Source organism: Arachis hypogaea, chromosome 11, assembly GCF_003086295.3.
Source record: "Arachis hypogaea cultivar Tifrunner chromosome 11, arahy.Tifrunner.gnm2.J5K5, whole genome shotgun sequence".
Taxonomy (NCBI): Eukaryota; Viridiplantae; Streptophyta; class Magnoliopsida; order Fabales; family Fabaceae; genus Arachis; species Arachis hypogaea.
In genome coordinates, this window is record NC_092046.1 from 123,936,149 (window position 1) to 123,961,577 (window position 25,429).

General features: G+C 35.3%; 1 protein-coding gene and 1 long non-coding RNA gene across 4 annotated transcripts; one reads left to right on the forward strand and one right to left on the reverse strand.

The window, feature by feature from the left end:
• Nucleotides 1–48: 48 nt before the first annotated feature.
• Nucleotides 49–9,928, reverse strand: LOC112722484 (arginine biosynthesis bifunctional protein ArgJ, chloroplastic). 3 transcript variants are annotated; one of them, XM_025773533.3, is made up of 19 exons: nucleotides 9,626–9,928; nucleotides 8,219–8,569; nucleotides 6,965–7,532; nucleotides 6,754–6,876; nucleotides 5,753–5,876; nucleotides 5,601–5,674; nucleotides 5,253–5,297; nucleotides 5,025–5,075; nucleotides 4,866–4,934; nucleotides 4,674–4,732; nucleotides 4,429–4,498; nucleotides 3,798–3,878; nucleotides 3,632–3,718; nucleotides 3,255–3,377; nucleotides 2,774–2,836; nucleotides 2,183–2,260; nucleotides 1,957–2,102; nucleotides 999–1,069; nucleotides 49–530 (listed from the first exon to the last, which is right to left on the reverse strand). In XM_025773533.3, the coding sequence occupies exons 3-19, from the start codon at nucleotides 7,028–7,030 to the stop codon at nucleotides 448–450; spliced, it is 1,413 nt and encodes a 470-aa protein (XP_025629318.1). In that variant the 5' UTR covers nucleotides 7,031–7,532; nucleotides 8,219–8,569; nucleotides 9,626–9,928; the 3' UTR covers nucleotides 49–447. The 3 variants fall into 3 exon arrangements, with proteins under 3 accessions (XP_025629318.1, XP_072063298.1, XP_025629319.1); XM_072207197.1 differs by having other exon boundaries at nucleotides 8,219–8,983; XM_025773534.3 differs by having other exon boundaries at nucleotides 8,219–8,606; nucleotides 9,626–9,918.
• A 1,597-nt stretch (nucleotides 9,929–11,525) lies between these two features.
• On the forward strand, nucleotides 11,526–19,632 carry LOC112722486 (uncharacterized). Its single transcript, XR_011867693.1, has 2 exons — nucleotides 11,526–18,875; nucleotides 19,088–19,632. It is a non-coding gene; the product is annotated as an uncharacterized lncRNA (long non-coding RNA).
• The last annotated feature ends 5,797 nt before the right edge of the window (nucleotides 19,633–25,429 follow it).

Genomic DNA, 25,429 nt, shown 5'->3' on the forward strand with positions numbered 1-25,429 from the left:
GAAAATAAAAAGTAAATTTGAAAGTCTCGCTTGAATGAGAGTAAATAGTGAGTAATGACCATCTGAATGAATAAATATGTGAATATTGAAAGTGGCAACATTGTTATTTTTTTTTTATCTACTAGTTGTGGTTTACATTGCTGCAAGACTTTTTTTTTTATCTACTAGTTGTGGTTTACATTAGTCTGAATAGTAACATACTTGTTGAGTTTTTATTTCTTGTTTATTTTCATATTACCAAAATTGGTTACCCGGCCTCTCTCAACCCCTTTTTCTGTTGACAAGTGACGGTTGGCCTGTTTGCCACCACTAGATATTAGTTGTTCGAAAATATTGAAAGCATTTCTGGTGCGTTCATGCGCATTTCAAGTACATACTGCTGGTCCGGTCTTCTTAGCAATGCGCAATCAAACTTTGGCCAATCTAGGTTTGGCGATTTTTATTGGGTCATGTTGTGTATTCTGCATTAATTTTTACATAATCATAGCTCAAATCACATCCCCATGCTTGTCCATGTCCTAGTCCGTTGCCTGTGAGTAGGAAAATTAATATAATTAGACACTAAGGCAATACTCAAATTCGTTCCTAAATGATAACCGGGTTTTTCAAATTAATCCCCCGAAAGATTGTTAGTCATATTAGACCTTGAAAAATACAACTATAAGTCAAATCAATCTTTCTATTTGTTAGATGATGATGTGTCATATGACATGATGACATGACAATTTAATGCCACGTGATACTTAATATGACACGTCGTCATCTAACTGATGGAAAGGTTCATTTGCCTTATGGTTATATCTTTCAGGAACTAATATGACTAACAAAATCTTTCGAGTACCAATTTAAAGAACAAATTATCTTTAAGATACGAAATTCGAATATTAACCCTACACACTAACGATATTATCAATAGAAGTAGATCCCTTCACTGGATTATACTGTTGAAGTGGTAAAAGAATAAAGCATATGCTATTGAGTTATAGTAATATACTTACCAATTGATATGTTAATTCTAACAGTACCGTGAGTCTCCCCAGCCCTTTTTAGATAATTACTAGCAGCAACCCTGCAATGTTTGGAACTTGTCAAGAGATTGTGTACCTCTAACTACCCACATGACAATTCCTAATTAAAATCACAACAATGTTGTTCCAGCTAAAAATTTGAAAAGGCATTGTTAAGATTAGTTCTAATTGGTTTAGAAGCTGAGAGATTGCATGTGTGTGGATGAAAATATAACGCATTCAAAGCTATCCTGGCCCCTGATTCTCTAGCTTTTGCTTTAAAATATGGTGGTTGGTAACTAAAATAGAGCAACAAGCCATGATTATGTAAAATGAGTGCAAATATTGCAAGAAGGTAGACTCTAAATTGCATGGAGCCATGGACAAAGGTCTTGAGCACAAGTTCAGTGCTAAAAAATGTACATGATACCCTATTGGACGATGCATGGAAAAACATGGGAACCTAGTAAAGAAAACAGTGTTATTCTACCTCATTTTCATTCTTGATCTTCTCATTCTAGGGATATGTTACTGATTGGAAGAAATCTAACCTAACCAAAAGTTTTTTTGATTAAATGATTGATATTTATGCAAAGAGTTTCCTTCAAGCAACAGAAATGTGAACTGATACCATTTAGGAACATAAAAAATTGTATATCTTATCGTCCAGTATTCGGAGCATAAATTTTGTTAACAGTAGCACTGAGGCTTGTTGCTAAGGGTCTCATGAAAAAATTGGAGTAAACTACTATTTAACTCTGAAAAGATTAGTCTGCTGGAAAAATTGTACCCACAGGATTAAAATATTTCATTTGTCTTGAGTAAATCAAGATAGGTGATGATTTATTATGAAATGTTAACTATTGATGAAGTGTCAACTAAAGAAGCAATATCATGATTCACTAGCATACCAGAATCAACTAAAATAACCAACAGCAGAAAGTCCTACCGATCAAATGATTGTGGCTCCCCACCAACCATCAGCAAAATATCCCCCAACACCACCCTAAGTTTATTCTGGTGGAAAGAGACCCCAGAATAACCAGCTGCGGCAGCAATGCGTCCCCAATTAGGGTCTCTGCCATACACAGCAGCCTGATAAAACACTATATCAGAAAATGTTTCTTCAGCCAGATTGAGATAGTAACAAAATTCTTTAGTTCAATTACTCGTACCTTTACAAGTGAAGATGCTGCAACAGAACGAGCAACTTTTGCAGCTTCAGCCTCACTATCTGCACCCACTACATTGACCTGCAAATTTGATGATACATATATACCAAGAAGGATTGAGTCCTCATTCAAACTATAATCAACATCAACAAGACCACAAAATTGGGTTACACATCTATCAAACCACAGAAAAGGCAGAAAACAAAGGGAAAAATGATCTGATCACGACATCACATGGCCTTGCAAGATATCAGCAATGGCTTATGTATCTTACTTGGGGGAAAATAATATGAACATGGATACTGAGCCAGACAGTTAAAACAGAAAAAGCAGTGGAGGGAAACAGAGAAGCGGAGAAAGAATGACATATATATTGTTTTTTATATTACTCTTGAGCCATGCCTACTTATTGGGCAACTAAAAAATATTTGAATAAAGAGGATTTGTTGAGATAATAAGTGCAGAATGAAATCTATACCTCTAGGAAATATAAACATTGGAGAAAAAAGGAAGTCTAGTATTATCATTGGAGAATATTATAATATATGTAATAGCACGATCAAGTAAAAATATGCTTCATTCAAAGAAGCATACCTCAATGAGGCATGTTGCCCCCTCTCCATCCCAAGCTATTGATTTGGCAAGACCTTGCATTACCTGAAAAGGGCAATCAAAACTAGGAGATCATTTTTGAAGAATTACAGGGACTCATGGAACACTGATTCTTTTATAAAAACAAAATTCATGAAATTTTGCGTTCTTTTCGTTTTTCTACCCATTAACCCCCCAAGTAAAGTAGTCTAAATGTTACGAATTCAGCATAGAAATCACTAAATCTTAGCTTAGTAACTTATGCACACACAATAGCGGCATAATGATGCACCATCTTGCCATGTTACAAAGAATCTAAATTTAAAAGCCCATAGTACCTCCATTTCCAGTTTTACTAGAAATCTAAGCTATCCGTAAGTGTAGAAGTAAATAATATTTTAAGTTATTCAACAGCAAAAAAATGGAGTATGAAATTATAATATCGTTACAATGTAGAAGTTACAATGTAGAAGATCAAATTTACCGCATCTAGGCATGCCTGAAGTTGAGTAGCCTCATCACTGTCCAGTGAAGAAATACAGCCCAACCCAGATAATCCACTAGCCAAAGCAATAATAGTGTCATTAGTACTAGTATCTCCATCTACCTGTAGTAAAATGTTGCAAAAACAAGGTAAGAATCAGTCACAATCCATAACATGGTCAAATATCAGAAAAGCAATATCTTTTTATGGAGATAATATGAGTATATGACCCTTTTGCATTAAAAGCAACACACAAAATTAAAATTGTAAAATTATTGCAACACCGTTATTCTGATATATACAGAATATCAAATATAAAATTTAGATACAACATAACTAAATAAATTCAGTTCCAAAACAAAGTGAAAATTACACACAGTTATCTGGTTGAAACTTCGGTTCACAGCAACCTGCACCATCTTTCTCCAAACATCGCTGGTTACCCGGGCATCAGTTGTTATTACCTAGGGTAGATATAGTTTAAGGATTAGAGTGGAAAAACCATATATTTCAAATGAGAAAGAAGCATCATGTTAGACATACGCCGAGCATGGTAGCCATATTTGGATGGATCATCCCAGAGCCTTTGGACATTCCCCCAATCCTTACCTTAGTCCCTCCAACCTAACCAACACCACAGAAAAAAAAAAGGAATATAGAATATTGTTATGAACCAAACATAATCCATTAACTACCAAAACTTAAAAAGAGTTAAAGATTTCTGTCTAGAAAATTTGAAGTTGATGAAATTATAGCTAGCTATTATACATAATTACCTATCAAGACTACTTTCCTTACAAATAAATGCATGCAACTATGGTCCCTCCACTTTTTCTTCCTAACTACCATTAACAAGGCACAAGCTATACAGGTCACATTTAAATGAAAGTATGAAACATCCTATTATGGCTTGTATTAAGGCGCTTGATTGCACAGAAATTCCAAAATACTCAATTTTTTTATTTGCTTTTCCATTAGCCAAATGAAACACGTCTTTTGGCCCATGACTTTGTTCATATCAACAATTCATCCAAAAGATCCAGAGTCCAAAACATGACAATGCTACAATTTATATAAATGTGTGCATGTGTTACAAACTCTACGTATATATGCTACAGTAGGTAAATACAAGTTGATTGTATGAACCTTATATTAAAAGAGGAAACAGTGATACCAGAGTCTCAATTGCCACGCTTTTGCTAACAAGGTCCGTTGTTGTGATTGCCACTGCTGCAGCATCTGCCCTGTATGCAAGCAAAATGATAAGATTATAAAAAGGAGGGGGGAAATGTATTGAAAAGTAGACACAACAATGTTTCTCAGACGAAAATAATTTTTAAGGAAAAAAAGTTAGTTTCTTAACATGATAGCATGCCATTTGTAAAATTCAAAAGTGTAATCACAGAATACAGGGATTACCCTTCAACTGAAGATGAAAGTGAACCCACTAATGTGGGAAGTGAGCTTAAAAATGCCCCCTGCAAGGAAATGAGAAGTGATTAGTATGGCAAACAGCATTTCTGCTTGTTGGAATGCTTAAGTAGTTGTCCAGTTACAAAGTACAAAAACACAAACAGACAGAAAACTAGTGCATAGAGATTCTGCCTTTACCTTCTTTATTCTTTGACCAATTACACCAGTGGATTCAACTAATACTTCTTCTGGCGTCACTTTCAGTAGCTGTAATCATGAAATTTACAATACTGACTAAGACCAAGTCCTTTTGACATGGAGCACCGTTAGCAAAATCTGTTTAATAAGGATGCATACCTTGGCAAGGCATTCCACACATTCTAACATGTCCTGATAACCTGCTTCACCCTGCAGATATTAAGGGCCTTAGCAACAAAAGGTTTATCTTCTCTAGAAAAAGTTCAAATGAATCAAGTTCATAGAGAGCATTCATCGATGCACTAAAGTAACTTGATTAGATCACACTTCAGTGGACTATTGAATATTATTCATAGGCACATGAAACAAATAGTTTTGGTATCCTACCGTAGCTGCATTTGCTTGGCCTGCATTAGTTATTACAGCCCGTGCCTGACAAGTACCAAAATTGACTTATTAGCTGGCAATCAAGTAAGAAGGATAGAGTTTCCAAGGAACAGCAGCACAATGCATGCTATTAGAATTTTAGCTCATGGTTGAGGAACCATCCATTTCTTGACAGAAAAACTGCTCATATATACATTAGGACAGTGAAAGCATTTTGCACAGGAGCTTGGAAAAGATACCAGCTCATCAGATATTGACAAGGTTAGTTACTGCATAACTGTGTAACGCATTTGGTACAATACCGGCTGCATCTTGAAAAGGAAATCAACAAAAGTAGAAGTCTCTTACAGTTTTTGAAATATCTAACATCTTTTTGCAGTATAATACTGGTGCAGCAGCAACCACATTTGTTGTAAATGACCCTGAAGAAAAATCCAATCGCATGAAGTGCATGCCATACTCAAGTTGATTTGAGTTAAAATTCCACAAGACAAGCAAACCTGCAGATATAGCATCAATGTCGCACGTAACAAGTGAAAGGTCGGGCTTTTCTCCTTTGGCACGTAATCCTCCATACATTCCGGCAGCTTTAAATCCCTCTGCAGCAGTAACTCCTCCTGGAATCTGAATGATCAAAAATCATATATTCAACTACCGGTAAACCAACTTGCATATTGTCCACTTCAAGTAACCTTGAATAGAAGAAGATGTAATATCATAACAACATCCCATTTCGAGAATTGAAAGCATACATTGCTTTGGGCCTAGAAAGGGAATCTAATAGCAAATAAACTATAATTAGGCATCCAATGCATGACCAAGAAGAGCAAATTTACTAGTCAATAAACATATTTCTTTCATCATAAAAAAATGCGACTTCCGAATAGAGTAAAATAACAAGAAGCTAGCACAAACAACACATCATTCAAAAGAGAAACTTTTCTGAAAAGAATTTAAGGTGTGTTTTGATCATTTTTTTTCGAAGTACTTTTAAGATTATACTTTATCAATGGTTTCAAAAGAAAAAAAAAGAATAAAAACCATGTATTTCTAGTATTTAATTTGTCTCTATTGTCAATGCAAAAAGGTATTATGCAGACATCCGATTTATGTATTGTCATATCAGAAAAAGTATTTGCCTTAAATACTTAATTATTCACAAAGTCTTAAAAATGTAAAAAATTGATTGGATACATGGCAAAAGTACACAGCAGTTTAATTCAGTCTTGTATTTCTATGTTTGGGAGAAACTTATTCAAACTGACTACCACTTCATATATTCTTATTTTTCTTTTTTTAATGAACCCTTTCTAGAAACACATTCAAAGGACCCTTATCTAAGGCTGCTTTTGGAATGAGAAATAGAGTGGAGAAGGCACTCAGATAGAGAAACTAAAAACAAAGACACTAGTTTTTACTATCACTATACTAACCAAATTCAACCTAAGGCGATGAATGCTAATGACAACAATTGTGATTAATGATGAATATGACAACTAACCTCCTTCCAAGGTCCTTCAGGAAGAAAAATTGGAGCAGCTGGTATGTAACTTGAAGCCTTACTCATTGAAACAGTGCAGATCCTCAAAATCCGCGGAGAAGAAGGAACACGTGAGGGGAAAATCTGCAAATGAAAAATGATCTAAGAAACTGCACTTTACTCAGCAATCAAACACGCAACGATCATAAATAAAGAGACATTCGAAATGCACCTTTGGGTTTCGGGAACTCGGCGAATGCAACTGAAGAAAAAGTTGGTGAGGAATGCACGAATACATTTTTTTTCACAGCTCAAGTGAAGAGAAAGTGAGTAGCTACTAGCTAAGTAACTGTTTATGTATATATGCTCTCCCTTCTCAAGTTTCAGATTCAGTTATATGACCAATAAGCAAGAAGTAGTGAGGTAGGGGTGTTCGGTTTGCGGTTTGGTTCGGTTTTTGGAAGAAAAGTCATGCAATCCAATTTGGTATTAATTCTTCGGTTCGGCTTGGTTCCGTTTTTTTATCGAAACCAACCAATCCAATTAAAATCGGTTGGTTTGGTTCGATTTTTCGGTTTTACATTCATTAAAAAGATTTCATGTTCTAATCATATACGACGGACTACAACCTTCTTAAGCTATTTTCAAATCAGTCATAGAGTCACCAAAAAAAAAATCAATGATATAGAATACATAAAGGCCAAGACACTTGGTCTAGTAAAATGGTGCTGATTTGCAAGATAATTGGCTCCTATTTAGTGCTTGAAGAGGATTTGCATATCTCTGGATGCATCCTATACCTGCCATGACAAAAAAAAAATCAAGAGAAGGATTCAGCACAAATTCAGCACAAAGTTTCAAATATTTGATCCAAGTGGAAACTGGTCCCATGTAGAATTTATCTGCTTCCCACACGTTCTGTTCGTTCAAGCGTAGTGGCAAGAACAATGGGACTCATCACTCATCAGTAACTGAAACTACATATCAACACGCACCTTGTAAAATATATAACTATCTTTAAATATTTAAAACATTTCACCGGTAACTTTTAATTTGAAAATTAGGTGTATTTGGTATGAAAAATTTGATTTGTAAATTGGAAACCGGCGGTTTCTACCTACATATATATCTATATCTACATTCAGATATTATTATTGGCCTAATTAATTGTTTTCTTCATTCAAACTCAGTAATATGCGTATGCTTGACGTGCGACACTCATATTTATCTTTTTATTAGAAAACACTATAAACTTAGATAATTAAACAAGAACACATAACAAATTTTCAAACAGAAATTATCAAACAGAACCACAAATTTTCAAAGTAGAGAACCACAAATTACCAAAGCTGTAAGAACAAATTAGAAAGAACAGAACCAAAAACCCTAAACCAAAAATCATATACAAAATAAAAATAGAACCAATTATTAAAACAGAACTAAGAACAACTAATTAGATCCAAAAAAATTAGAACAAATAATTTACCTGAGAGCTAAGAGGTATCCCCATTCTAGATGCAGAGGAATGGCTACTGCGGTGACTACAGCACGAGGACGACAGTGACTACGAACTCGCGGAGGACAGCGAACGATGGCTCTGGTGCGTGCTGCTGGTGTGTGGTGTAGACGGCGTGCTGCTGGTGTGTGGAGCACGACAGGGAGAGAGAACCGCTACGACGAGGGGAGAGGGAGAGAAAAGAGCCCCGCCGCTGCAATGGTGCTGTCCAGCGTCGTCGGTAGCGGGGAAGTGTGAGGAGTTTTGGCACAGTGAGATTCGGCGACGCTGTAGGAGGAGTTTTCGGCACCAAGAGGCGGTGAGAGCTCAGAGGATTGGAGACTGGAGAGAGGCTAGAAGGAGTTAGGGTTACTGGTGGCTGTATGCATAGTTATCAGAACCAAACCGGTAATCAATCCGGTCAACCGGTGGGTCACTGATTCCCCCGGTTAACCCGGTCATAAATTAAAAAAATATAAAATTATATAAATAAAATTAAAATAATGTCTTAAAACTAAAAATGCAAATTTTTACAAACATTAATAATTTAATATCAACTTTTAAACATAACTAATGATCTAAAAAAAATAATAAACTAGTTTCTAGTACAAAACACTTTCTCAATTTAAATCAACAAGGGCGAGCAAAAGATAACACAATCGGTAAATCAAATTCAATGGGTGATCTCAAAGTCGGCATCAATATCTTCATAAGACAAATTTGGAGCTTGATCAACATTTTCCTCATTTTGAAATTCTAGCAAAAGAAAAAAACACCAAAGTTTTTAAGCAACAAAAGATTTAGCTATTCAAGTATTCAACAAAAGAGCTTTTAAGCAACAACCACCAAAGTTCAGTGATGAGAATCAACAACAAATTTAACCATTCAAACAAAGTTCACTAAAATTTCCTCAGGTTCAACAACAACTCTAAAAAACCAAATACAACAGCAGCAAGCCAGCAACTACCAGATTTAACAACAATTCTAACTAAAATTTGCTCAGATTCACCAACAACAACCCTAAAAAACCAAATACAACAGCAGCAAGCCAGCAACTACCAGATTCAACAATTCTAACTGAAATTTGCTCAGATTCACCAACAACAACTCTAAAAAACCAACATTCAACAACAGCAAGCCAGCAACTACCAGATTCAATAACAATTCTAACTAAAATTTGCACAGATTCACCAACAACAACTCTAAAAAACCAACATTCAACAAACAGAACGATCAGCAACAACTATAAAATTTGCTCTGGTTCACCGAAATTAACATTGAACCAGAGAAAGAACAGCAACAACAACTCTAAAAACTAAATAAAACAGCAACAACCACCAGATTTACCGAAATCAACATTGAACTACAGAAAGAACAGGATCGAAAACTGGAGCTCACCTGGTTGAGAAGACGACCACCACCCGAGGGAGCAGATGCTGCTTCACTGGTTCCGACGAATATAGTTCACTGCTTCACTGGTGAGAGACCGAGAGAGCGACGAGGTGAGAGACATAGAGACAGCGACGAGGTGAGAGACCAGAGACTGAGAGTGACGAACTGACGAATGACGAGGTGAGGGGCTGCGAGCTCGAGAGAGCAGAGAGACGAGGCTGGGGTTACGCGGGAGAAGGAGGGGGGGGGGGGTGTTGGTTCCACTCGGATTAGTGGCTTAGGGTTCATTCAAAAAGCTTGAAACAGCGTGTTTCAAAAGAAAAAAAATATAAAAAATTAATAAACATGACTCGGACCGGGTTGAATTAACCGGCCGGTCGCCGGGTTTACATAAAATCCGTCGGGTCGAACCGGGTTTTAGCGGGATTATTGCATGGCTGGTTCAATGGATGTCTCGGCCTGGTTAGGTGACTGGTTTCCAGCGGGGTTGAGCCCGGTTTGATAACTATGGCTGTATGGGTTAGATCATTTGGGAGGGGATCCTTTATATAGGGTTTTTTAAAAAAACCGGTTCAGTTCGGTTTGGTTATGATTTTCAATGTCAAAACCGAAAATCGAAACAAACCGCAAAAATAACTGCAAAATATCATTTTTTCAGTTTTTTCAATTTGTTCGGTTATTGATTTTTTCGATTTAGTTAATCGGTTTTGAACACCCCTATAATGAGGGGCTGATGGGGCCGGGTTTTCCTTAGTCAAATTCGATCTTATATTTTGACCTTATGAAATCATATCTTTCTCAGCCCAAAACAGATCAGGTTCTAAAGAGATAGCATAGCAGTTAGGGGTGTGCATAGGTCGGGTGAAACCAAATTTGATGTGATCCAGACCCGGCCCGAAATATATGCTGGGCCTATTTGTTAGACCCGAACCCGGCTCTAGACCCGATGAAATCTAATCACTTTCGAGCCAGAATTATACTGGGTAAAAACCAGGCCGTTAACTACATTATCTACCTTCTTGTAAGCTAGCATGTGAAAATATCCAAATTTTCAAAATTCCAACTATTATTTGACATGGTAAAATTTACTTAGAAAAATATAAGAAGAACCAACCCTTCTCCAAAATTAAAGCATAACCACAATCAATACTAATATTGTCTAATAACACCAAATATTTAAGTCAATACAAATAACACAATATTTTGCATTAGTCTAAAGTCTTATGCATTCTAAACATAAAACATTAACTTATAGTCTTATAATGACTAATAACACAAAATATTAAAGTTTACAATACTTAAATTTCACATAAAAATAACCATAATCCATCAATAGCCATTAGTTGTGTATGATTATCGGACCGCTGGGTCGGATCCGGGTGACCCGAGCTATGGCGTGGTCCCCGTTTCATTCACTTTTTAGATTTCATTTCTTCTCCCCGGGTCTTCATGGTTCAAAATTCTTCAGAACTAGGTCGGTTTTTCGGACCGGACCGAGCCGTGCACACCCCTAATAGCAGTGAGGGAGAGGCAGAGAGCAACAAAAGCGATGCCACGATGGTTGGGTGTGTGGCTTACTGTCTGTGTGTTGTGTTGTGTCATTTCTTTTCGAGTTTTATCGAAATTATAAAAGATTGGGTCGATTCTGATCTAGATTGATTGAATTTAGTATTGATCTACAGTTTAACCTAGTCTTATTAATCTTTAAAACATATTAAAACTGAGAAATTGAGACTGATCTTTATGTAATTAGAATTAGGTAAAGGTTGTTTTAGAGGAGAGGGAGATGATGGTATGAAATTTCAAAAATGGTACTTAAATTATATTTTAATATTTTATTTAATTTAAAATAAAAATTAAAATTAAAATAAATAAAACGACTGAATTACCTCTAGTATTCAAAATAACGAAAAAAAAGAGACACAAAAACCCTTAACCCAACACTACTGCCATCCCTTCCTCCTTTTTCATTTCTCAATTTCAGTGCTTCCCACCGGATCACCCCATTTTGTCGATGCCACTCCCCTCTTCGGCGTCGAGTTCGCCTCCAACGAGAAGGCCTTCACCATTTCTCCATTGCTTCGAATACGGTTCTCTCTCTCTCTCTCTCTCTCTCTCTCTCTCTCTCATCTTTGATGTCTTCTTCATATCTCTTCTTTTTCCTTTTTTTTGTCCTATTTTCATATGGTGCCTCTTTTAATTTGTTTCTTCTGTTGGATGCAAGGACTACAAGAGAATTTGTTGATGTTTTTGTTGAATATTGAGATTGAATAGAGGTAGAATCTTTCGATTAGTGTCGGCCCTCTTTATTTTTCATAGTGAGAGCTTTTGTTTTAGAGATCAAGTGAGTTATTTTGGTGTTTGAGAATTCGTCTTGCTTCTTTGAAGAACAAGTGTCATTTAAGTGTGTGTTATTACATTTTCTCATGTTTTAGATTTTCAATAGATCAAAAGATATAAGGCCTGAATATAGTTAATCAAGCGTGTGTAATCTATTTCCATTTTTTTCATAGAGAGAATGACTTCAAAGCTAGTAGAGTATGCTTTTAAACTTTCGAAACTTAACTAAATTACTTTCGAAGCTTAAACTTTTAAAGCCAGTAGAATATGACTTTATTAAATCTGTGTGTAATCAAGTGTGTAATCATGTTTGGTTTATTGTTGAGGTCACTATATTATATACTTTTAAACTTTCGAAGCTTAACTAAATTACTTTGTAGAATATGACTTTATTAAATCTGTGTGTAATCAAGTGTGTAATCATGTTTGGTTTATTGTTGAGGTCACTATATTATATACTTTTAAACTTTCGAAGCTTAACTAAATTACTTTGTTCAGCAAGTTATTTCAATGTTATTGTTACATTCACTATAGTATAATTGATCTTAGGACTAGTTATTACTTATTACAACCTATATAAAAGTATAATTATTCTTATCAGGTATTAGTTGAATGGAATGCTAGTATACAGAACAGATTGAATTAGAACCAATTTAAGAATGGAATGTTAGTATATAGGGCAGATTTGAATTAGAGGTTCTTGTGCAATACCACATATTGGCTGCTACTTTTGGCAAAACATGTTTTTTAGGTTAAACACATCATAAATCATGACTTCAATCCATTTTTTTTTTAATGTTCCTTTGTGTTTTGTCAACTCTAACAAGTACTTTAGTTTATTTAACAATGACATCTAAAAATAGAAAATCTACATATTATTGAGTTATAGTCTCCTAGTCTCAGTCTTAGTACCTCAAAATAAATACAGCCTTGCAAAAAGCCAGAAATTAGGTTCTTTTAAGCACATTACATTAACTTTTAAATAAACTTAACTGGCTAATCCTTGGGTAAAAAGATTAAAAATTTGTACAAACATTTTAATAAAGAATTTTGCTAATTGAAATTTTATTACCGATGTAGATATAGAGGTGTCAAGTTTTGAGGACACCTGCTTCTACTTGGGATGTACGTAGGTTGAGTCGGGCCATGTTTAATTAGATTTGTATTCAAGCCTAATATTTGTCAGGTCTATTTTGATTTGATTCTAAATTAATTCAAAAATAACACTGGGTAAAATACAACCTCTAAAATTTATATTTCAATTATAAAATACAACTTCGGACTGGACCAGGTCACTCGAAGTATGAGCCAAACCTGGCCCGAAAATTACACTGGGTAAAAAGGATAAATTCGAACCCGATAAAATATGCCTCGGCTATGGGTTGGGTTTTGAGCTGGGTCATGTCTTGAACACCCCTAGCTGCTACTCACAATTGATGGTGTTGGGCGATAGAATTTCCGGTGTTGGTGGCGAAGAAAATTGTCTCTTTACAATGTGGTTTCTTTTGGGAGAAGGTGGACGGATGATGGGGTATGCCTACAGTAAAGTGGGATATTATTCAGAAACCTAAGAGTCAAGGTGGGTTAGATGTAAAAGATTTGGTATTGAAAGATACGATGCTTCTCTTGGTGGTGGAGATTTAAGAGGGAGGAGTTCCCTCTTTGGAAGTGTGTGGTAAGCTCTTATAATGGCATCCAAGATTCTAGTACTTTGTAAAAGTAGAGCTTTGGTGGTAGGAGGGGATTTTTGGGCCGATATAACACATATTGATAGTGATATGAGAAGCTGACGAAGGTGTTTGAAGATGGTATGCAACTAGTAGTAAGAGATGGGAACAAAACTAAATTTTAGAAGAGTTTGTGGATCAAGGGAGGTGTTCTTCGGGATAGGTTTCCAAAACTATATGTTGTACCCTTGATAAGATTGTCGGATTAGCGAGTGCGGTTTGTAAGATGGGATATCTTGGGTTAGGAGTTTGAAATAGAGACGTCCTCTAAAGGAATGGAAAGAGGAGAAGCTGCAAGAGTTGATGGTGTTAGTGGGTAACGTAAGGTTGCAATAAGTAGCGAAGAATCAGAGAATATCCTATGGAGACATGATAATTTAGGCTCTTTTTCAGTCAGATCTTTTATGTATTTTTTTTTTGTAAGAACAATGAGGAGGACATGGATTCCAAGATGCACAATTTCACAAGGAATTTTCTTAAAAAAAGGATATCCCTCCTAGAGTTCAGCTGTTAACTTGGTTTGTTCTGTAGGAGAAGCTCAACACAGCAGCCTGATAAAACACTATATCAGAAAATGTTTCTTCAGCGAGATTGAGATAGTAACAAAATTCTTTAGTTCAATTACTCGTACCTTTACAAGTGAAGATGCTGCAACAGAACGAGCAACTTTTGCAGCTTCAGCGTCACTATCTGCACCCATTACATTGACCTGCAAATTTTGATGATACATATATACAAGAAGGATTGAGGCCTCATTCAAACTAATCAACATCAACCAGACCACAAAATTGTGTTACACGTCTATCAAACCACAGAAAAGGCAGAAAACAAAGGGAAAATCTGATCACATGGCCTTGCAAGATATCAGCAATGGCTTATGTATCTTGGGGGAAAATAATATGAACATGGATATTGAGCCAGACAGTTAAAAACAGAAAAAGCAGCGGAGGAAAACAGAGAAGCGGAGAAAGAATGATATATATATTGTTTTTTATATTACTCTTGAGCCATGCCTACTTGTTGGGCAACTAAAAAATATTTGAATAAAGAGGATTTGTTGAGATAATAAGTGCAGAATGAAATCTATACCTCTAGGAAATATAAACATGTAGAAAAAGGAAGTATAGTATTATCATTGGGGAATATTATAATATAATGTAATAGCACGATCAAGCAAAAATATGCTTCATTTAGAGAAGCATTCCTCAATGAGGCATGTTGCTCTCTCTCCATCCCAAGCTATTGATTTGGCAAGATCTTGCATTACCTGAAAAGGGCAACCAAAACTAGGAGATCATTTTTGAAGAATTACAGGAAATCATGGAACACTGATTCTTTTATAAAAACAAAATTCATGAAATTTTGCATTCTTTTCGTTTTTCTACCCATTAACCCCCAAGTAAAGTAGTTTAAATGTTACGAATTTAGCATAGAAATCATTAACAGATCTGCTACACATCTAAGCATTATTGTCATCCAAGTTCAACCAAGTAGACTCAATACTAACAAAAACCACTTTCATTAAAAGAACATGATTATACGCGCGGGGCTTTATATTATCGTTGTCGTGGTCTTCTTCTTCACGTTCCTCCTCCTCCTCCTCCTCCTTCTTCGCGTGTTTTCTCCTCGTCGTCATTCTTTTGTTACTGTTGTTGTTGCTGCATTTTTTTTTCTTTTCCTCCTCCTCTCCTTGTTGATTTTACAGTATTATGTGTTTCTTCTTCTTCTTTGTTTGATTTTTCTTCTCTTTTGTTTGGTTTTATTCCTATCAAGAGAGTAAAACAAGAATAATTATAACAAAATGAAACAAGAAGAAGAAGAATAAGAAGAAGAAGAAGAATTATTTTGAATTGTGTAGAACAACGAGACCAAACACACCTTAATTCACTCAGAAATGAATCGAAAATACATCCAGAATGAACCGAAAATTAAATTCTGAATGAACTGAAATTACTTAATGATGACAATACACAAACAAACTCGTTTCAAAATAAGTACAGACCAAGTACACCTTATTTAAATCCAGAATGAACCAAAATTACTTAATGATTGTGTTTGAAAACAAGCACAAACAAAATTGAATTCCAAATGAACCGAACTTACATCCAGAATGAACCGAAAATTGTGTTCCAAATGAATCGAAATTACTTAATGATGACAATGCACAAACAAACTCGTTTCAAAATAAACACAGACCAAGTGCACCTTATTTAAATCCAAAATGAAACGAAATTACTTAATGATTGCGTTCGAAAACAAGCACACAAACAAAATTGAATCATGAACAAAAACACATCCAAATTAATCAAGTGATTTTACAGCATTACGCGTTTCTTCTTCTTTGTTTGACTTTTTCATGTTTTTATTATTGTTAAGAGGGTAAAAGAAGAAGAATTTTGAGAAGGAAAAACAAGAAGGAGAAGATGAACAAGACAAGAAGAAGAACATGATGAAGAGTTTTGAGGAGTTTTCTATTTTTGTTTCTTCTTTTTTGTTTGATTTTTCTTCGATTTTTCTCGGTTTAATTCCTCTCAAGAGAGGATGTGAGGAATAAGAGTTTTGAATTGTACAGAACAACGAAACCAAATGCACCTTAATTCACTCCGAAATGAACCGTAATTACATCCAGAATGAACTAAAAATTAAATTCTAAATGAACCGAAATTACTTAATGACGATGATACACAAACAAACCCGTTTCAAAACAAGCACAGACCAAGTGCACCTTATTTAAATCTAAAATAAACTGAAATTACTTAATGATTGTATTCAAGCACAAAAAAAATTGAATGATCAGAAATTCACTCAGAAATGAACCGAAATTACATCTAAAATGAACCGAAAATTAAATTGCAAATGAACTGAAATTACTTAATGATGACAATATACAAACTCGTTTCAAAAACAAGCACAGACCAAGTCAATTTTGAATAAAAACACATCAAAATCAATTTTAGATCAGACAATGATACGTATTAGAAGAAGACGACAATGACGATAACGATGATGATCATGATGATGTTGGAGGAGAAGGATGAAAAGGAAGGAGGAGAAGAAGAAAAAGACGTAGTATCAAGGATGAAGAAGAACGTATGTACACCAAATTGAAAGAAGAAGCGCGTGAATCTAAAAGACTTGGTTGGTTAAATCACTTGGATGTGGAGCTTTATTGAATCATTAAATTCTAGCTTAGTAACTTATGCACACACAATACCGGCATAATGATGCACCATCTCCCCATATTACAAAGAATCTAAATTTAAAAGCCCATAGTACTCCCATTCCTAGATTTACTAGAAATCTAAGCTATCTGTAAGTGTAGAAGTAAATCATTATTTTAAGTTATTCAACAGCAAAAAAATAGAGGATGAAATTATAATATCGTTACAATGTAGAAGAACAAATATACCTTATCTAGGCATGGCTGAAGTTGAGCAGCCTCATCACTGTCCAGTGAAGAAATACAGCCCAACTCAGATAACCCACTAGCCAAAGCAATAACAGTGTCATTAGAACTAGTATCTCCATCTACCTGTAGTAAAATGTTGCAAAAACAAGGTAAGAATCAGTCACAATTCATAACATGGTAAAATCTCAGAAAAGCAATATCTTTTTATGGAGATAATATGAGTATATGACCCTTTTGCATTAAAAGCAACACACAAAATTAAAATTGTAAAATTATTGCAACACCGTTATTCTGATATATACAGAATATCAAATATAAAATTTAAATACAACATAACTAAATGAATTTGCAGTTCCCGAACAAAGTGAAAATTACATAAATTTATCTGGTTGAAACTTCGATTTACAGCAACCAACACCATCTTTCTCCAAACATTGCTGGTTACCCGGGCATCAGTTGTTATTACCTAGGGTAGATATAGTTTAAGGATTAGAGTGAAAAAACCATATATTTCAAATGAGAAAGAAGCATCATGTTGGACATACCCCGAGTATGGCATCCATATTTGCATGGATCATCCGAGAGCCTTTTGCCATTCTCCCAACCCTTACCTTAGTCTCTCCAACCTAACCAACACCACAAAAAAAAAAGGGAACATAGAATATTGTTATGAACCAAACATAATCCATTAACAACCAAAACTTAAAAAGAGTTAAAGATTTCAGTTTAGAAAATTTGAAGTTGATGAAACTATAGCTAGCTATTATACATAATTACCTATCAAGACTACTTTCCTTACAAATAAATGCATGCAACTATGGCCCCTCTACTTTTTCTTCCCAACTACCATTAACAAGGCACAAGCTATACAGGTCACATTTAAATGAAAGTATGAAACATCCTATTATGGCTTGTATTAAGGCGCTTGATTGCACAGAAATTCCAAAATACTCAATTTTTTTATTTGCTTTTCCATTTAGCCAAATGAAACACGCCTTTTGGCCCATGATTTTGTTCATATCAACAATTCATCCAAATGATCCAGAGTCCAAAACATGACAATGTTACAATTTATATAAATGCGTGCATGTGTGTTACAAACTCTACATATATATGCTACAGTAGGTAAATACAAGTTGATTGTATGAACCTTAAATTAAAAGAGGAAACAGTGATACCAGAGTCTCAATTGCCACGCTTTTGCTAACAAGGTCCGTTGTTGTGATTGCCACTGCTGCAGCATCTGCCTTGTAAGCAAGCAAAATGATAAGATTATAAAAAGGAGGGAAAATGTATTGAAAAGTTGACACAACAATGTTGCTCTGACGAAAATAATTTTTAAGGAAAAAAAAGTTAGTTTCTTAACATGATAGCATGCCATTTGTAAAATTCAAAAGTATAATCACAGAATACAGGGATTACCCTTCAATTGATGATGAAAGTGAACCCACTAACGTGGGAAGTGAGCTTAAAAATGCCCTGCAAGGAAATGAGAAGTAATTAGTGTGGCAAACAGAATTTCTGCTTGTTGGAATGCTTAGGTAATTGTCCAATTACAAAGTACAAAAACACAAGAAGACAGAAAATTAGTGCATAGAGATTCTGCATTTACCTTCTTTATTTTTTGACCAATTACACTAGTAGATTCAACTAATACTTCTTCTGGCTTCACTTTCAGTAGCTGTAATCATAAAATTTACAATACTGACTAAGACCAAGTCCTTTTGACACGAATCACCATTAGCAAAATCTATTCAATAAGGATGCATACCTTGGCAAGGTGATAAATCTCAATTTTGTGGTTTATCTTGTGTTAATTTTAGTGGATTTTATCATCTTTTCTCACATTTATTCAATTAAATAGCATGGTTTTGTAATTCTCCTTTAATTTATACTTAAGTGTAAAAACATGCTTTTTAGGCCTTTAAATTGCCAATTTTAGTTCACTTTAATTCCATTCGATGCCTTGATATATTTGTTGAGTGATTTCAGGTTCATAAGGCAAAGATTGGGTTGAAAGAATGAAGAAAAAGCATGCAAAAATGGAGAATTCATGAAGAAATGAGGATTTGCTGAACTGAAGGCCACGCGCACGCGTCACCCACGTGTACGCGTAAGATGGAAATTCGCAAGCGACGCGTACGTGTCACCCCACGCGCACGCGTGACCAGGAAAATTGCCAATGACGCGTACGCGTGACAAGCGGCACGTGACTCACTTAAGGGCAATACGCTGGGGGCGATTTCTGATGTTTTTGAACCCAAGGATGGCAAGGGATTAGGGGGGAGAATCATAGTGTAGCTTTCATCATGTTGTAGGTAGAATTCTAGAGAGAGAAGCTCTCCCTTCTCTCTAGAATTTAGGGTAATTTAGGTTAATTTTCCTTAGATCCAGGCACGGACCCAAGCATCATGATAGGGGGCACTTGCCCCCACTCTGATTTGATAATTTTAAACAAAAAATATATATATGTCCCATTTTAAATTTTAAATGACCCCATTATAAATAAACTAAACCCAATTATTAAAAGTCTTAAACCCATTTTATCTTTCTATTATTTTGACTATTAGTTAACCTAATTAAATTTAGTCTTCTTCTATTTTCAAATCCCAGTCGTTACTCATTTATTCTCTTAAACCCTTTTCTTAGTTTCATATTTTCAATCTTCTTTTTCTATTCTTTATCTAGTGGTCATCTTCGCTTCATCAAAAGGTAAATTTTAAATTCTCTATTTTGTTTTATATAACTTTCTATGACTCTATGTATCTTTCAATTTCATTGTTTCTCTTTTTGATATTTTCAATTGCAAATTTTAATTCAAATAATTATAATTTAGGTATTAATCTATTTTTTATTCTCTTCATAAATTTATATATTTTATTTTATTCTCAATTTAGTGATTCTTATTATTTATTTGTTTATCTTTCGTTCTATTTTATTATATGTAATTATGTTGCATATAAATTTTTAAAGTAAATTGATCAATTTACTAATTTAAAATATATATTTTTTATTTTTAGAAATAATAATGAAAAAATATTTTAAAAGAAAGCTACCATTAGAATCTGAAGTCACTCTATTAGTCTTCTCTTCTAATAAAAAGAAATTCTTAGAATTGAAGCGAAAAAAGTTAGCGGCTAATGTAATTTTTAGTTTTTTTTTTTGTATTCGAATAATGAATATGCATTTTTATATTTTTAAATTTAAATTAATATATCTTTTGATAGTAATGTGTATTATTTTTGCCCCCCAACATAAATTTTCTGGTTACGTCACTGCTTAGATCCAATCTTCAATTGTTGTTTTGATTTAGTTTTCCTTTTAATTTCTTGTTGTTACATCTTTATTCTTCTAGTTTACTTGTTAATTTCCTTGTTTTGCTATTTCTACCTTCATGCACTCTTGTTGCATTTAATTTCCTTTTAATGCAATTTTATGTTTCCATGTTTCTTTTATGTTGATCTTAGTTTCTATTATTGAATTCTTGCTCATGTTAGTTATAGCTTTTATTAATTCTTACAATTGATGATGTTTATTTTTAGTGTACTCTAGGTGTTTGTTAAAATGTTTTCTCTAGGTTTTGGATAGTTTTCTTGACTCTTGGCCTAGGCTAAGGGAATTGAGTGACCTTGAGTCATTAGGATTGGGTCTTAATGAATTGGTGATTTGAGAACTCTTGGTGGTCAATTTGATAACCATTGACTCTAGCCTACTACTAAGTCAATTAGTAGCTAGGCTGGGACTTATGGATTGATGTTGATCAAGCCTATCTGACGACCTAATGCTTGAGGTAGACATTATACTTGCTTTAAGCATAGGGGTAGACTTAATGGGTTGGTACCTCATAATTGTCAATATATGGTTTGTAGACAAGGATGGTGATCTCAATTACCTATGTCTAGCCAAGAGTTCTTTCCATTTCTTAATTTGTTGTTGTCATTTAATTTCTTGTCATCTATATTTTCTTGCCCATTATAAAATCAAACCCCTTGTTCTTCACTTCATTGCAATTCCTTGTAAAACGACCCGAGGTTTAAATACTTCGGTTATTTTTATCGTGGTTTGTACTTGTGACAAACAAAATTTTGATTGAGAATTGTTTGTTGGTTTAGAAACTATAGTTGACAAACGAGATTTCATTGAGAAATTCTATACCGACAAATTGATACCTCTCATCAAAATGGCGTCGTTGCTGGGGAATTGCAATGGTGCTATGTTATTGGCTATTGTGAATATGTGAATATGTTTGCCTTTTGCTAGTTTGTTAGTTTTTGTTAGGTTTAGGATTTTGTTGCTTATTTTTGTTAGCCTTTGTTTTTATTTGCCATCATGAATTCTCACCCTTTTGGCTATAAGTGTGGTTACAACTATGTTGTAGGAAATAGAAGCTTCAATAAGAATGTGTATCAAGGATTTGGGAATCAAAGGTGGGAGGAGCCTCAAGGAATTGACCAACATTCTTGGCAACAACCTCCTCCGGTTTCTTATGGATACAATCCAACTCCTAATGCATACCAATCTAATGTATGATGTGACCCTCATTGTGATTGTCAACTACAATCACCACATACATATGATCCCTTCCCTCAACATAGCCCTCAACAACCGTACTCACAAGCCCCATACCACCAAACACCTTCATATGACCCTAATCTTTACCCACCATACCAACCACCTTGTGAACCATATGAACCATATGTAGAACCACCCCAATTCTACTACCAATACCCCCAAGAACCACCACCTCACTATTCTTACCAAGATGAATCACCTCCCATGTATGATAACTTTCAACCACAAAATGAATTCTCCTTTCTACCACAACCCTCCATGGCAGAATACCCATATCCATTGGTCCAAGAGCAATATGATCCTACTTATGTTAGTCAAGTAGAACAAGAGCCAATGGATCACTTCGAGGAAGCAATGAACCAGCCTCAAGCAATCATCCGTCAAAAGGAGCAAGAGGAAGCCCAAAAGACATATGAAGATAAAGAAGGGAAATAACAAATAGAAGTAAAGAACAAAGGTGCAATAACAATAAATGGCAAGAAAAACAAAATGAAAACAAGAATTAAACCTAAATCTAAGAGAAATCTAACCTAATCTACCCTAATTCTAGAGAGAAGGGAGAACTTCTCTCTCTAGAATATGACCTAAAGCATGTTTCTAATCTACCCTAATTGCTCTCCACTTGACATGGAGTGATGCCCCTTTGATTTAGCACTCAATCAGCTTCAGAAAGTCCAAAACTAGGCTCGGAGGCCCAGAAATCGCCCCCAGCGTTTTTCTTTAAGTGAGTCACGTGCGCTGATTCGTGCGTACGCACACATGCTGAATCTTCCTCTTGTGCGTGCACATAGGATATTGTGCGTACGCACACATGGCCGTGTGCTTCTTGTGCGTACGCATAGTAGGTTGTGCGTACGCACACTCCAGTGTGTGCTTCTCCTTTGATTTCTTCATGTTTTCTCCCTATTGCATGCTTTTCTTCCACTCTTATCAAGTCATTCCTACCTATTATACCTGAAATCACTCATCAAAAATATCAAGGCATCAAATGGAATGAAAGTGGAATAAAAGTAGTTAAATTAAGCACGAAATAGCATGTTTTCACAATTAAGCTCAACTTAGAGAGAGAAAACAAAAATATGCTATTTGGATCAATAAATGTGAGTTTATATGATGAAATCTACTTAAATCAATCCAAAATTTATCGTCAAATATGGATTCATCAATCAGGGTCCTAGCCATGTCCACCTCATGCCCAGTAAAGAATCCCAGGGAGGGAATCTCTGCGTGTGCAGTTGCAGTAGGATCCTCCAGTATATCCTCCTGTTGTGCATACTCAGCCTCCTCGTCTGACAGCTGACCATCACCCGCAGCCTGATGATCGTCTCCCTCAGCTCACTTGACGTACTGATCGCGTACCATTTGAGCTGGTTTTTGAACATCATCTTGGGCATTCCTCCTAGCCCATCGTCTCCGATCTGGGGCATCTGGTGAAAGCTGTAAGTCATCTCTCTATCCCAGGGCAGTAGGGAGGATATCAGCAGGCAGTGCTGCTACTCTCAGATCAACCAGGATGTCTTCCCCAGATAGAAATTGAACTCTACATGCTTGCTGCCACCATGTGGATACTCTTGTGTCGGACGAGAATCAGGGATTCCATTGATAGTCACCAAGTGGTGTAGCTGGTAATGTCTCCTAAACAAGTCCTAGCAATCACAATGCATGTCGGGCCACCAGGCATCATCTCCCCTCGTTGTCTTGAACAGAAACTCGTCGACGTTCACTGGATCTGCTGGCCGATGTTGCTACCCCCCGATATGTCTCTTCACTCTGTCAACGTGATAAACTCTACAAAGTGAAAGCAGACAGGGGGACAACAACCCTCCATGTGTAAATCTCTTTATCACTGCTAAGCCAATTAAGAGCAATCTGATGTAACTAGAGATCATCATATGGTGTCCATCAAAACTAAGTAAATTGCATAAAGTACAATAATTAGGAACGAATCACCAATGCATGAAATAAAGTAGACAACAAAATATGTCGTGCGTGATCAAAGGTGAGGCCATCGATGCGACGACGTAAAGTCTGGATCTTGCCATCGTGGTGATCCTTGCTTTGTTTTCCTAAGCCTGCCAACCTACACATAATAAAAAAATTAATAACAAAAAGTAGTTATTTACAATAATTAACTCATATCCACTGTGTATAAGTTGTTAAATTAATATCTTAACAATAAGTACATACCTAGCTTCAAGTAGAAACCTAATGATGTCATATCCAGGCAGAAAAAATGACGGAAACCTATGGTAGATTGATGCACCACTATTTCGTGGTACATTTTATACTTAATTGAGTGGATTTTATCTACTAAACTCACACTTATTCATATAATTCGCATGTTTTACATTTTCCTTCCTAATTCTGTGTTATGATTGAAAACATGCTTCTTTGGCCTTTAAATTGTCAATTTTTATTATCCTTTATTACCATTCGATGCCGTGATATGTGTGTTAAGTGTTTTCAGGGTTTATAGGATAGGAATGACTTAGAGGATGGAAAGGAAGCATGCAAAAGTGGAAGGAATACAAGAAATTGAAGGAATTGCTAAGCTGTCCAGCCTGACCTCTTTGTACTTAACTGACCATAACTTGAGCTACAGAGGTCCAAATGAGACGGTTTTAGTTGCGTTGGAAAGCTAACATCCGCGGCTTCGAAATGATATATAATTTTCCATATTTGCTCTGGCGATTAGGGATGCGCACGCGTGCATATGCAAAAATTCAGCGTATCAGAATTCGCTCCCAGCAATTTCTGGGCTGTTTTTGACACCAGTTCTCAACTCAGAAAACACAGATTAGAGGCTGCAGAGTGGAGGAATGAGGGGACCCTTCTCATAATTCACAATTTAGGTTTTAGATGTAGGTTTTAGGATTTCTCTTAGTTTTAGGTTTATTTCTTCTCAATTCCAGGTTCAATATTCCTTTAATTTAATTCTCTTATACTCTTATTTATTTTTGTACTTTAGTTTATTTATTTCTCTTGTTGATTCTCTTCTTTCCCAATTTGGTTTATGAACTCCATGTTAGATTTGATTTCTTTATTTAATGCAATTTGATGTATTTCATATTTATGATTTTAATTTAGCTTTTTACATTCTTAGCTTGAATTGAGTAATTAGAGACTCTTGAGTTATCAAACTCCTTTGATGATTGATAATTGACAGTTGCTAGTTGATTTGGATCCCTCTTAAGCTAGTCTTTCCTTAGGAGTTGACTAGGACTTGAGGAATCAAATTGATTAGTCCAATTGAATTTCTTTTATTTAGTAAGGGTTAACTAAGTGGGAGCAATGAACAATTTTCATCACAATTGATAAGGATAACTAGGATAGGACGTCTAATTTTCATACCTTGTCAAGAATTTTCTTAATTATTAGTTTATTTTCTTGCAATTTACTTTTCTTGTTCCTTATTCAAAACCCTAAAATGATACTTTTCCATAATCAATAATAACTACACCTCCCTGCAATTCCTTGAGAGACGACCCGAGGTTTAAATACTTCGGTTATTATTTTTAGGGGTTTGTTTTAGTGACAAACAAGTTTTTGTACGAAAGGATTATTTGTTGGTTTAGAAACTATACTAGCAACGAGAACTTATTTGTGAAATTCTTTACTAGCATAAATCCGTTCGTCAAAATGATGCCGTTGCCGGGGAATTGCAAATGTGTGCCTTATTGTTGGTTATTGTAAATATTTGCTTTTTGCTTGTTTGCTAGTTTTTGTTAGTTTAGGACTTAGTTGCTTATTTTTACTAGTTTC